The sequence below is a fragment of the Pipistrellus kuhlii genome, unplaced genomic scaffold, assembly GCF_014108245.1.
Source record: "Pipistrellus kuhlii isolate mPipKuh1 unplaced genomic scaffold, mPipKuh1.p scaffold_m20_p_1, whole genome shotgun sequence".
Classification (NCBI taxonomy): domain Eukaryota; kingdom Metazoa; phylum Chordata; class Mammalia; order Chiroptera; family Vespertilionidae; genus Pipistrellus; species Pipistrellus kuhlii.
The window spans coordinates 175,320,139-175,333,522 of NW_023425404.1; the positions used below are offsets into that span (position 1 = coordinate 175,320,139).

The following is a 13,384-nucleotide window of genomic DNA, read 5'->3' on the forward strand; positions in this document are numbered from 1 at the left end:
CAAATGTAAGAAGTATAAGGTCTCTATGCCATGTTATAAAGCATATAAATAGTTTAAACTTTATTTTCAAATTATATCTTAAATTTACTTTGACACAGTAGTGACTACACTTCAGTGGAAGAAATAACCAAATTTTTAATACAAACTGCAGGTACAGAAACAGCAGGCTTCTAAAATTAAGTTGCTTTTATTTCAATGACTTCCCACCAAAACAAACAAAAAAGATAAAGGCATTGTCCTTACGGATGACTAGGATCTGGTGTTTGAATAGACTTACTGATGCCCAGTGCCAGTAAACCCTATGGAGAAGAAGCAGAAAGATAAATAATCACTAGCAAATGAGGAATATAACATGGTAAAGCCAATCTGGAAGATGCAATCTGAAAATGACAAACACAAATACTAATGTTCAATAGCTAAGCTATCTGCTTTCTAATACTTACGCGAGAGAAATAAAAATGAACACAAAGGGGTTCAGAACACCATTGCTTATAAATTAAAAATCTGAAAGCAACCTCAAATCCATCACTGAGGAATGGCAAAATAAATAAAACCATAAATTACTTCTACAACAGTTAAAAGAATGGAGTTGGAATAGAGCTTTATGTACTGAATGCTAAAAGCTCCTACACATATCATTTGGGAGGGGGGGAAGCGAATTTAGAAATAGTATTTACAGTACAGAACCTAATGTTTTGTAGTTTTTTTTTTTAACTACATATAATATATAGCATAAGGAAAGGTCTAGAACAGGGATGGGAAAGTTCAGCCTATAAAATCAGTTGGTCTGGCCCTGCCAAGGCATTAGGGGTGAGTTAATTAAATGTTTGGCAAAATATAGCAGGCTAATTTTTAAGTTAATAATTTTGTGTAGCCTGCAAATGATGTTACAAATATTAAAATGGCCCTTGGCAGAAAAAAGGTTCCCCACCCCTGGTCTAGAAAAATTCATGTTTAACTATATATTTAAAAGGAGAAAAGCAGGATTAGTGGTGTCTGTAGTATCTTTTATTTATATATAAAGAATAACTAACTTGTTTAACTGTACAAATAAAAGGTTGTCAAATTTTAAAACAGTATATATTGTCTATGGACACATACATAACTAGTAAAACTGCAAAACCATGAACAGGAATTATACATATCAATTATACAGAGCAGTGATTATCAGGGATGTGGAAGGTGGAAATAAAGATGGAGGACTAATTATAAATAAGACTTTACTTCTTTACAAAAAAACAACACAAAAACCTAACGTAAATATGGTAAATATTAAGTTCATTGTTTTTTCTATAGTGTCTGCTATTAATTCTACACAGTTAATTTTCCCCATCAGACATATTTTTCAGCTCTAAAAGCTCCATTTTGTTCTTTATATCTTCCATTTCTCTTGTCAATATATTGTACATGTTTTCCTTTCAATACATGAATGTAGTTGTAATAGCTATTTAACATCCTTATTCGTCAATTGACTCTGTTTCTATTGACTGATTTTTCTCCTCATAAGTCAAATGTTCTGCTTCTTGGACGTCAAATTCTTTTTTTAAATTTTTTATTAAATGCTAAATACCAGGAATGTTATATTACTAAGTTTCTGGATTTTATTGTCTTAAGAGTGTGGGGGCTCTGTTCTGGCACGTAGTTAAGTTATAGCTCTGTTCCTTTAGCTCTGACTCTCTGTGGAATACTGCCTTGTAATTGCTAGCCGCCTCTGATAAATTTCTGCCTTCTCAGCTTAATGAGACTGTTATCTCCCACTATACTACATCATCCCACATGTGCCTCCAAACAAAAGCCAGAGATCATAGAGTTCAATTAATTTGTTTTCTTTCTCTCCAGGATGATGGTCTTGTCCAGGATCATGAACTATTGTCCAAAGTTTAAAAATATTGTTTCATATATTTTATGTATCAATAGTTTTATAGTTGTTAACAGAAAAAGACTAAATTCAGTTCCCATTAGTTCATCATGGCAGGAAGAAAAGGTTCTTTACATAATAGTTTACAATTTTATTTATTTATTTTCTTAATTTATCATGTTATCATTTCAGAACAGTATATAACTATAATTACCACATTTTTTAAACCCTTGAAGAGTCATTCAGAGTATGGACACTGAAAAACTATCTTCAATGTTTTAATAATAACATGTAAGAATGAAACTAATCATCTGTACATAACTTCTGGCCCATATGTACAAATATTTTTACATTTCAATTTTTTAAAGTCCAAGTAAGTTTTTAAAAAAATAGAGATTATATGATATGTATCTCTCCCCAACCACTCACCTCTCTCTCCACTCCACAACCGACTGGGAAAATATTATATTGATACAAGTTTTTAAATATTTACTGCACAAAAATTTAATTCAAGGGAAAGATTTCTAAGTACTGACAGAAAATTTTTTACTTCTTTCCTTACTTTTGCAAAAGCTTTTAATCCATTTGACAGTGAGTTAATCAAGTTCTTGGGTTTAATTTTTAGTTAAGATGGCTCTCCCTACTCCCTACCTATTATTTTTAACTTTGTCTTAAATATTCTTATTGAATATGCTGTCTTTTATTGTAAGTTCTCCCAAATTAATTCTTATTAACAGTGGTATAAATAAATGAATACTGAAAAGGCATTCTCTTAAAACAACACATTGTTTAAATGTGAAATAATAACACAAGTAGAAAATTTTGTTGTGTTCTTTAAAAAGGCTTAAATTTACAATTTTCAAAATTTGGGTTAAAGAAGGTACTTTAATTTTATAAAAATCTTTCTTCATTTGCAAATTCAGAAAAGGAATTCAAAGTGCAAGTCTAATATGAAATTTTAATTTATCAATCACATGGGACTAATTTACATAGTTGTTCAAAAAACTTAAATTTACTAGCTCTTAAACTCATTGACCATAAGAACCTATGTTCAGATATAAATTTCCACCTAAAGTAATAATCTGTTCTACAAAAACTTCTGCCCAAACACTTAGTGAATGATAATCTTACACTTCATATTCCATTGTTGGAAGTCCTTACACCTAAAAACCTGCTTTAAAATAGTATGCTCATATTTCTATGTATTTTATTGTTCAAAAGTAAAACAATTTTCTTTTTCTTCCATATGCCAACTACAAGACTTATTCAGTTTTTAAAACAGGCCAACTTTTAGATTAAATCAGTAAAAAAAAATACTTTTAAATTAGTAAGAGTAAAGCTTTTATCCCTCACCTGATTACAAGTATCAGATAAAGAATGTATAGCTTCGGAGAACATACTTGCTGAACCCGTATAAATCCAAGCAAGAAATTTAAAGAAGCAATTTAATCCATTGCTAGGAGAGAAAGAGAAAGCAATTTACCATTGGTTCAGACAAAAATTTTCACCTAAAGCTTATTTAATTGACCATATATACCTCTATACTAGATTGTGTCAAAGGAAATTAAAAAGAATCTCTAGCCTTCAAAAACTTACTATGTTTCTGGTAACAAGAGTACAAATCTCAAAAATACAGATTCGGTATTAAATATTCAAATGAAGAGGCATGACATGTGTAAGCAAATTAAGTGCATTTTAAGAACTGATAAGAGGATGTTCTACATTTGGACAAAACAAAATTAGAAAGGCGATTATGTGTCAAGTAGGTAAAAGATCTGCATCAATATTGTCCAGTAGAACAGTGTCAAAGGCAAGACTTTGGTGAAAGTCTGCTTACTTAAATAGATGAAGACAAATGTAAACCAAGCAGTCTGAGTCATTCTAGACCATAGATGTTAAAATAAATATGGTTAGCTCTGAGCAAGCCAGCTGCTCAGATTCCAACAGTAATGACTAGCATGACTTATCTGAGGCACTATACTAGTCATTTATCATTTTTATTATAATTCTATTATACAAATATTATCATCCTCATTTCATAAATGAGAAAACTGTATATCCCCTTCCTACACTTCAAATAATATCTTGAAAGAAGCGTATCTGCTCCTGTCTCTCCATTCTCTCCACTTTGTACAGTCTTCAGTGCACTAAATAATGGTTTCTGCTCCCAATACCTCCATTTCTTGCTATAAAGTTCTTAGAAACATTTTAGTATTTTTCTTAATCTCAGAGAAGCATCTGCTACTATTTTCTTCTTCTTTTATTTAATCTTCACGCCAGGATATGTTTTTCAACGAGTTTAGAGAGAGGAAGAGAGAGGGAGAGAGAGAAACACCTCCTGCATGTGCTTTCCCTCCCCCCAAAGGGGAATCAAACCCTCAACCTGGACTTGTGCCCTAATCAGGAATCAAACCCACCACGCTTCAGTGTATGGGACTGTGCTCCAACCAACAAGAGCCACACTGGCCTGGGTTGCCACTATTTTCTTAAATCACTGTCTTCCTTGGCTTCCATGAAGCTTTTGGTTTTCTTCCTACCTTGCTCCGTATTCTTCTTCAGCAGGCTCTTTATTCTACCTAAGCATTCATCTAGTTTTTCCTGAGGGCTTTTTCTTCCTGTCACTATACACATTCTTCTATGGCTTTAATTATTACCTATCCTACCTAATAAAAAAGTAATATGCAAATTAACCATCACGCTGTTATACTCACAAGCCATGCCCACCAGCCATGCAAATAAACCCAACCAAGATGGCTATAGCCACAGAGAGCTGGGTATATTCTGAGTTGCTGGCTCCATCCCCAGTAGGAATAATGCAGGAGATAGCTCATCTCTCTCTCCCTCTCCCTTACTCTCTGAAATCAGTAGGAAAAACAAGAACAACAAAAAGAATATTTACATAAAATAACATAAGTCTATTTTAAAAGCCGTATTTTTCAGTACTTACATGCAAATGGCAACCATCACCACCTTTCCTGGCCCCTTAAGAAAAACTGATGTCATTCTGGAACGTGGCTATAAAAAAAAAACACAATGTTTTAAAAATCTCAAAAATTTCTAGAAGCATTTTAATGCTTATAAGTGATTCTGACACACCAGAAAATATCTCCTCTATCAATACCTCTAAACAACTAAGTTTACTTATTTGTTTCTCCATAATTTCCTCTATAAAAAGTGGGAAAATGGAAATCTAAAGGACATCTAGGTCCTATTCCAGAATCTTAATTATTCATTTTGTTTCCTTGTAACCGATTTCCTGCCTTCTTCCAGAAAGGACTCTGGCCAATGTGGCTCAGTTTGTTGAGCATCTACCTATGAACCAGGAGGTCACAGTTTGGTTTCAGGTCAGGGCAAATGCCCCGGTTGTGGGCAAGATCTCCATAGGGGACATGCAGGAAGTAGCTGATCAGTGATTTCCATCATTAATGCTTCCTTCTCTCTCTGAAATCAATAAAAAAATATTTTTAAAAAACAAAATTAAAAGTGGCTATCAGAGAGCTTAATCTTGCTAAAACCTGAGAAAATAGTTTTCTCTCTTACCTATATGTTAGGCTTACAACACAGTCTGGAATTTAAAGAGAACTTATGTCCCGATTTTTAAAATTTCAATAAAGCAGACAAGAGCAAAAATAGATTGTAAATTACAATGTACTCAAGAAAATCTTGAATTAGGCTGGCACAGGACTAGTACGTGCTAGTATTTCACAATGAACTAACACTAGAATTTCACTGTGCAACACCTACAATACATATCATTATCAGAAAGATATCCTTACCTTGGTATTTCCAAGGAAGTCGCTATATTCTCTTAATATGCTTTGGTTTCTAAATAACCCTATAAGAAAAGAATTACAAAACACATTTAGCTCATATATATTCTTATCAATCACATTTTAGATTAACACAAGTATTCTCTTTACGACTACTGTTACATATGCTCCATTAGCTACCAGCAAAAACATCAGGTTATTATAAAAAAAAAAATCTGGATTTGCAACCCAATTAAAAAATGTGCAGCCGAAATTGGTTTGGCTCAGTAGATAGAGCATCAGCCTGTGGACTGAAGGGTCCCAGGTTCGATTCCGGTCAAGGGCATGTACCTTGGTTGCAGGCACATCCCCAGTAGGGGGTGTGCAAGAGGCAGCTGATCGATGATTCTCTCTCATTGATATTTCTAACTCTCTATCCTTCTCTCTTCCTCTCTGTAAAAAATCAATAATATATATATATTTTTAAATGTGCAAAGGATTTGAAGACTTTTCCATAGATAATATGCAAATGGCCAAGAAGCACATAAAAAGATGCTCATATCATTAGTCATCAGATAAATGCAAATCAAAACCACAATGAAGTATCACCTCACACCCTTCAGAATGCTAATATCCTTAAAAAATAAAAACATAAAATAACACATTGGCGAAGATGTGGAGAAACTGAAAACCTTATGTACATAAGGCAACCCCTCGCCCCACCACCACCAGCAAAAATACTGTGTGGTTTGGAAATGAACCTGCAATAGCTTTAAACTGAATATACTTACTTTCTCTGTATTCTCTTTCCGCTTTTATACGCAGTTTTCTCTCCCTGGCAAGAGCTTCAGGGCTTCCCCAGACTTCCAAAGATCTATGCATGAACACATGACCAACAATGAACAATTTTAATGACTTTATTGTAATTATCTTTAAATCTAGATGAACCATCTGAATAACTATATGAGGATCTTATAGCAATACATAAGGTCCTTAAAAATATATATAAAGCACTTAATAAACTTTTCTAAACTACATCTAAACAAAACAGTAAAGTCAGGAAATTTTCTGATAAATTAGGACATATTTTTAGTTAAGTAGTATATAACAGTAATTCCCCCCAAAATTTACAAATGTAAAAATAATCTACCTTTAAAAAAATAAAATATATTCTTTTAAAAATTTTGAATCTAAGTTATGTTTTTATTAGTCCCAATTTCAGCTTGTACTTTTATTCTAAAAGAACTATATTCTTACTTTGCCTCCACATCTGATCTCAAGTATACAGTAAAGGATTCAGTATCTTCATGGGGACTTCGTTGTCTGATTTTTCGAAGTTGTTCCAGATCACTAAAGAAAGAAATATGTTAAATTTATTCAGACAATCTTCATAGAGTTTATGTACTTAAAGAAATTATTAGGAACAGATAAAAACCACCACATTGATTCTCATCTTAAAAGACTATAATCGGCATAGCACTTAAAGATCAGTTTATACAGATTGCACTTTGCACACAAAAACTGGTTTAGAGGCAGTGAAGAAACAATTATTCTTGCCCTGGCTGGGTAACTCGGCTGGAGCGTCATTCTGTGCACCAAAAAGTTTCAGGCTTAATTCTCGGCCAGGGCACATACCTAGGTTGTGGGTTTGATCTCCAGTAGGGGCACAATCAGGAGGCAACCAATTGATGTGTCCCTCCCTCCCTCCCTTCCTTTTCTACCCCCTCCAGTAAACACATCCTTGGGTATGGAAGGAAGGGAGGGGGGAGGGGAAGGAGGGAGAAAGAAAGGGAAATATTACTGTTGTTCAATACAGATACTGTAACAAAACATGTATAGACTAAGTTCCTTCCTAAGTGCTTATATTTTATCTGCTATGTTCGCAACTGTAATGCCTCATGCATCATAAAAAAATGCAAAAAGTAGAAAGAACATGGATTAGAATATCATCCCTCTATTTGAGAATTTAAAATTTACAACCCTATTTGTTTACATCCAGATTAATACTAAGTGTTAGTAGCATTCAAAGTTATCAAGCCAAAAAGGTTTAATGCAATTCCATGCTATTTATAATTGTCCCTTCTCTTATATTCTAGAAAGATTATATATTCATCAAGTCACAACTAAATAGTCATTCTGTATTTGATCATTTGTGTTCCTTAGAAAATTCTGTAATGGTAATGAAAAGACCTATCAATTAAAATGTGGTAATGATGGACTATTACTAAGTTATAGAAATTAAACCTGGAGTTTAAAAGTATCAACAACCAACTATCACACATAGGTAAGACAGTTTGGACCAGCTACCAAAAGATTATTCTAGTTTCCTCTCTGTCACTGACTCACTAAATAAGCTGGATCATCAGTAACATCCTTATTATGTCTTCTGGCCTATAAATGTAGAGACAGCAATATTTAACCTACTTAATTCCCAAAATTTTTGTGAGAACTAAATGAAATACTCTACATGAAACATAATATATTTTATAACAATGTTATAATTGATTGTTAGTTTATTATTTATGTAAGTTATAAAGCAGATTGTTGAATTCCTTAATTCTTGATACTAAAAGAGGGGGGGGGAAATAGATCACATCTGATATCTCTAAAAAACCAAGAAAATTTCCATATAAATATGACTTTTCTAGGTAAACACATAAAGGGAGGGAAAATTTAGAAATATGTGACGAGTATAATATCCATAAATCTCTATGACGACAAGAAAATTAGTAAATAATCTTATCTTTTTAATAATTCTGACCTATGTGAACATAATAAAATTTCTATGAACTTGTGTGACATAGATTTTAAATAACTCGCCTTTTTGAATTTAAGATGCCTAGAAAGAATGAAATTGCTTATGCTGGAGCAGAATTCAATGTTGCAAACAAATAATTTTAACATTTTTTAACTAAACATATTTCTTTAATTTAGGAAGAAGCTATGGGAAACTTCCACATGAACAGAAGATAGCAGGAAACACATTCTAAGAAATAAATGGTTATATACATTAGATAGATAAAACTACCCTTTAAAAAAATAACTGTACCTGGCTTTAAGGCAGAACTCATTTATTGCTCTCACTCCAGTGATGAAATTATTCTGAGTATACTTTGGTCCATACTCCCTCTTCTTAAGGACTGCTTTGACTAAAACCCAAAAAAATAGGAAAACAAAAGTTTACACAACAAAAGTCATACTGAGGCTTTACTAATGAATTCCATAAAATATCAATCTTTTTCCTGATGCACTGAATGACATCAGAAAAAAGTTCTCCAAGTGCAGAATAGAATGGAATATTTGTAGCCACCTAGCTTTTATTTCCATAGTTCACCTGTAACTGATGCCAAAATGCCAACCCTTTGTCTAATGGACACCTTGTATATATCACTTGTTGGTTTAAATTGTACTAACAAATTTAAATTGCTTAAGTCCTAAATGAAAATGAATTTCAGCTTCAGTTAAAAATTACAGGCTAGTTCAGTGTTTTGAAAACTGTGGAGTAAAATCAGCATTTTATAAAAAGTGAAAATAAGAAGTAATCAGAGTACTGCATAAAATTAAGAACAAATATTTTTTTGTGAACACTTTTGTTACAGTTAAATAATTTCTATCTGTTTGAAAGCCACTGGACTTTTTCACATAATGCAACAAAGCTGAGTAAACAAAAGGAACATTTTTATCAGTTAAAAACTATAGGAAGTTTATTACAGATTTTAAGTAAAATACTATCTTCTATTAAATTATCTACTACAAGGATCAAATGTTCATAAAAAAGCCAGATACATCAATACCATTTGATCTGTGTTTGTAAGTCATATTATAAAGTTGACTTATGGTCACGACATAAATAACATAAGCAAATATCTGAAAATCAAGAGAAAAACAACAGAAGAAACTTGTATTGTTCTGTTACAAATTGTCACCTAGTCACTTCACATTCTAGTCTTATATCTATTAATTCATAAATTTTCTGTTCTACTTTCAAGTTCAAAGAGCAAATTTAGACTAAAACTATTTAACACTGCAATAGGTAAAAAGACTCTTAACACATAACTATTAAAATAAAATGTATAAAAAATACTTAAGAACATTTCAAAAATAAAGTTCAATATAAAAATCAAAACCTTATTTGGAAAAAAAAGCTATACATAAAAAAGTTCAAGTTTCTTTTTACATGAGTTCAAGTCTCTGAACTGCCTTTCTCTAATAACCTTCAAACTCAAAATCCAAGTGAAGTCCTCTGAAGCAGAGGGGGTAATTACATCTCTCTTTTAAAAGATTAGTTGTTGTTTTTTTAATTACTTTTGTAAAATTTGTTCAAAGTAGCTAGAAATCCCTGTTGGCCTGTCCTGGCCCAGATTACTAATGATAATGACTGCTATCATAATATTAATTATTCTTAATTATGACTGCACACTACTACTATATATCATCTTCAAAATTATCCTACAAAAGAAATTCCATTTTTAGCACCATATTACAGAGGAGAAAACTATGGCTTAGGGAAGTCAGGTCCACTGCCCAAAGCCATACAGTTGGTACATGCTGGGGCCACAAACGGAATCCAGTTTTGTCTGACTCCAAAGCCACAGTGCTCATCACAGAGTTACTGCCTCAGTGAAACATGCTGATTTGGAAATGGGAGTCATAGCTCATTATAATATAAAGAACAGCTGCAATTATTCCTAGAAAAGAGAGTCAGACAAGAATGTCCAATCTCTACCTGGATTTGAAAAAGTTGAAGCTGAAAGGTGTTGACCTCGTTTTGTTCTTTAATCACATTACTTTTCTAAAATGATAAAGTAATTGATAATTTTTATTTGCCATAACTCTTTTCCTTGGGCTTTTGAAAAAAACAATTACCACAAAATTTGTGACCAAAATGCAAAGTAAACTTCAGTAGATAGTTAGCTTACAAATCAGATATTAAATCCTAAGGTCAATAACCTTAACCCTATCCCTTATTTATATAATATAACAGAGGCCCGGTGCACAAAATTCACGCACAGGTAGAGTCTTTAGGCCTGACCGGCAATCAGGGCTGATCAGGGCCTTCCAGCTGCTGACCAGGGCTTCCCTTTCCCAGCTGTGGCTGGGGCCTCCCTTCATTCTGCGCCACCCCCCTGGTGGTCAGTGCACATCATAGTGAGCAAGCAAACGCCCAATATCTCGGTCGAACTGAGAGGACAAATTAGCCATACACACACACACACACACACACACACACACACACACACACACGTGTTTGTGTGTGTGTGTGTGTGTGTGTGTGTGTGTGTGTGTGAGAGAGAGAGAGAGAGAGAGAGAGAGAGAGAGAGAGAGAGAGAGAGAGAGAGAGAGATAAAAGCCTAAGCAACCTTTCAACCAGTAGCTTTACGCACACTGACCACCAGGGGGCAGATGCTCAACGCTTAGAAACATGGAACAGACTGATGAATCTCCGAGGGAAGGAAGTGGGGAGGATGGGAAGAGATTAACCGAAGACCTTATATGTATTCCTGAGGCCCTGTGCACAGTTTCATGCACTAGTAGGGTCCCTCAGCCTGGCCTTCAGGCATTGAGCCGATACTGGCGATCTGACATCCCCTGAGGGGTCCTGAATTGCAAGAGGGTACAGGCCAGGCCGAGGGACCCCACCGGTGCACCAGGCCTCTAGTGATAATGTAACTATAAAGACCTCTATATAAATTAATTTTATATATTTAATTCAAAACATCATCACAAAAAATAGGATAAAAATATATTTACCTCTTACTTGGAGAGGTTCTTGCTTAGTAAGTGGACCTTTGAGTTCTGCTGTAAAGTTTCAAAAAATTTACATTAAGCAGTGGCTTGCATACAAACCTATAAACTCATGAGTTAACAATCTGGCAATGTGTTAAAAAGATAATAAATATAACACAGACAAGCTGGATTTATCCTAAGAATGTTAGGAGTAGTTAAACATTAACAGATTAAAAGAGAAAAACTATAAAATCATTTCAGGAGGTAAAGAAAAGCATTTAATAAAATTCAACACTCATGCAAGTTTCAAATCCTTTTTGAAACTTAGGACAAAAAGAAATTTCCTTAAAGGGTAAAACAAACCTAAACATTGTATTCAATAAAAGAAGCATTGCTTTAAAATAAGGAACAACACAAGGACAGACACTCTGATGAATCTTCTACTTAAAACTGTCTGGGGAATATTATTCAAAGAAGAATGAAGTAGTTACTGAAACTACTGTATAATCCCATTCCCCGCCCCCCCCCCCCCAAAAAAAAGGAAGTTGGAATCCACCTCACATTTGTTTTGTTAAACATTTACATGTCTAACAAAACAATATAGCCTATTTTTATGTTAGAGTTAGATTTCTTAACAAGATATAAACAATACAAGGAAAAATGGACAAATTCTGCTAAATTAAAATTCAGGACATCTAAAAAAATAAATTTAAAAAAATTCAGAATATCTGCTCATCAAAAGATCCCATTTATAAAAGAAAGAAAAGTCTCAGACTGAGAAGATATTTCCAACAATTCAAATCAACAAAGAATAAGTATCAAGAATATTTAAGAATTCCTCCAGATCAATAAAACACAACTCACTAGAAAAAAAAAAATGCAGAACAAAATTGCACAGAAAAGCATTTATATATTGCAATATGATCCTTCCTATATTTTTTAATTTTGAAATTTGCAATGTTATTCTGAATAGGCTATATCCTTTCTCTCTCCTCCTCATGCTCCAAGTCTCAAAACTCATGTCTGTTCTGAACCAGATCTCAGTCTGGCAGTTAGAATTCCTACCACTCAATCAAGTCTCCAAACCAGCAAATGGCAGGTTTCAGTTCCCTGTTCCCTCTTACCACCCTGCCCTACTACTGCCTCCTGCAAGACACAGCTCAGGTAACAGGTGGAAGAGACTATTTTCAGCCTCCTGCATAAGGGTAGGTGCAAAAGTTCAAACAGTCAGTCTGCCTCCAGTACCTCACTATGAATGTAGCACCTGCAAATCCATTACCCCAAACAAGCCAAACTCCTGGCTGCAAGTGCCTACTTACTGCCCCAGAGTCTGGCATTTTCTGTTCCATTTCTTGACATAAGTATGTCTTTTTTTTTGTCTTTTTTTTTTTTAAACGCAGCTGTTCTTTTTACATTTTATCTATGACTCCAATGAATGAGAAGTGAAACAGGTACTAAAGCATCTGTTTACAATGCCATCTTGATCAGAATTTCTGATTTATCTTTTTTCAGGGCTTTTATGGATAAACTAGAGGCTTGGTGCATGAAATCCATGCATGAGGGGGGTCCTCTGAGCCCAGCCCATATACTCTCTCGAATCCAGGACTCTGAAGATCAGGCCTAAACCAGTAGTCTGACATCCCTCTCATAACCCTGGACTGCTGGCTCCTAATTGCTCACCTGCCTGCTGTCCTGATGGCCCCTCACTGCCCCCTCCCCCACACTGGCCTGGTCGTCCCTTACTGCTACCCCTTCCAGCGTGGTTGCCCCCAACTTCCCTCCCTTCCGGCCTGGTCACCCCTAACTGCCCTCTGCTACTGGCCAGTTCCACCCTAACTGCCTTCCCGCCGGCCTGATCTCCTCTTACTACTGCCCCCTCTGCCAGCCTGGTCGCCCTCAACTGACCCCCTGGCAGCCTGGTTGCCCCTAATTGCTCAGGGCTCAGTCGTATGGTCATCCCTTACTGTGCCCCTGCCAGCCTGGTCACTCCACAGCTTCCTGCTCAGTCTTCCATTCAATTGTTTAGGTTGTGATGGCCCCTGGCTTTTTA

At 34.7% G+C, this 13,384-nt stretch overlaps 1 protein-coding gene across 5 annotated transcripts in view; it reads right to left on the reverse strand.

The window, feature by feature from the left end:
* SLC30A9 (solute carrier family 30 member 9) overlaps window positions 1-13,384 on the reverse strand; it is a 52,537-nt gene that overhangs the window by 21,076 nt on the left and 18,077 nt on the right. For 2 of the 5 annotated variants that reach the window (XM_036417517.2, XM_036417503.2), the window contains exons 3-10: window positions 11,359-11,406; window positions 8,657-8,756; window positions 6,865-6,957; window positions 6,399-6,481; window positions 5,635-5,693; window positions 4,806-4,873; window positions 3,212-3,314; window positions 244-299 (exon numbers count right to left, since the gene is read on the reverse strand). In XM_036417517.2, coding sequence (XP_036273410.1) covers window positions 244-299; window positions 3,212-3,314; window positions 4,806-4,873; window positions 5,635-5,693; window positions 6,399-6,481; window positions 6,865-6,957; window positions 8,657-8,756; window positions 11,359-11,406 — 610 coding nt within the window. The remainder of the gene's footprint in view (window positions 1-243; window positions 300-3,211; window positions 3,315-4,805; window positions 4,874-5,634; window positions 5,694-6,398; window positions 6,482-6,864; window positions 6,958-8,656; window positions 8,757-11,358; window positions 11,407-13,384) is intronic. The other 3 variants (XM_036417509.2, XM_045573036.1, XM_036417525.2) reach the window with 3 other exon arrangements.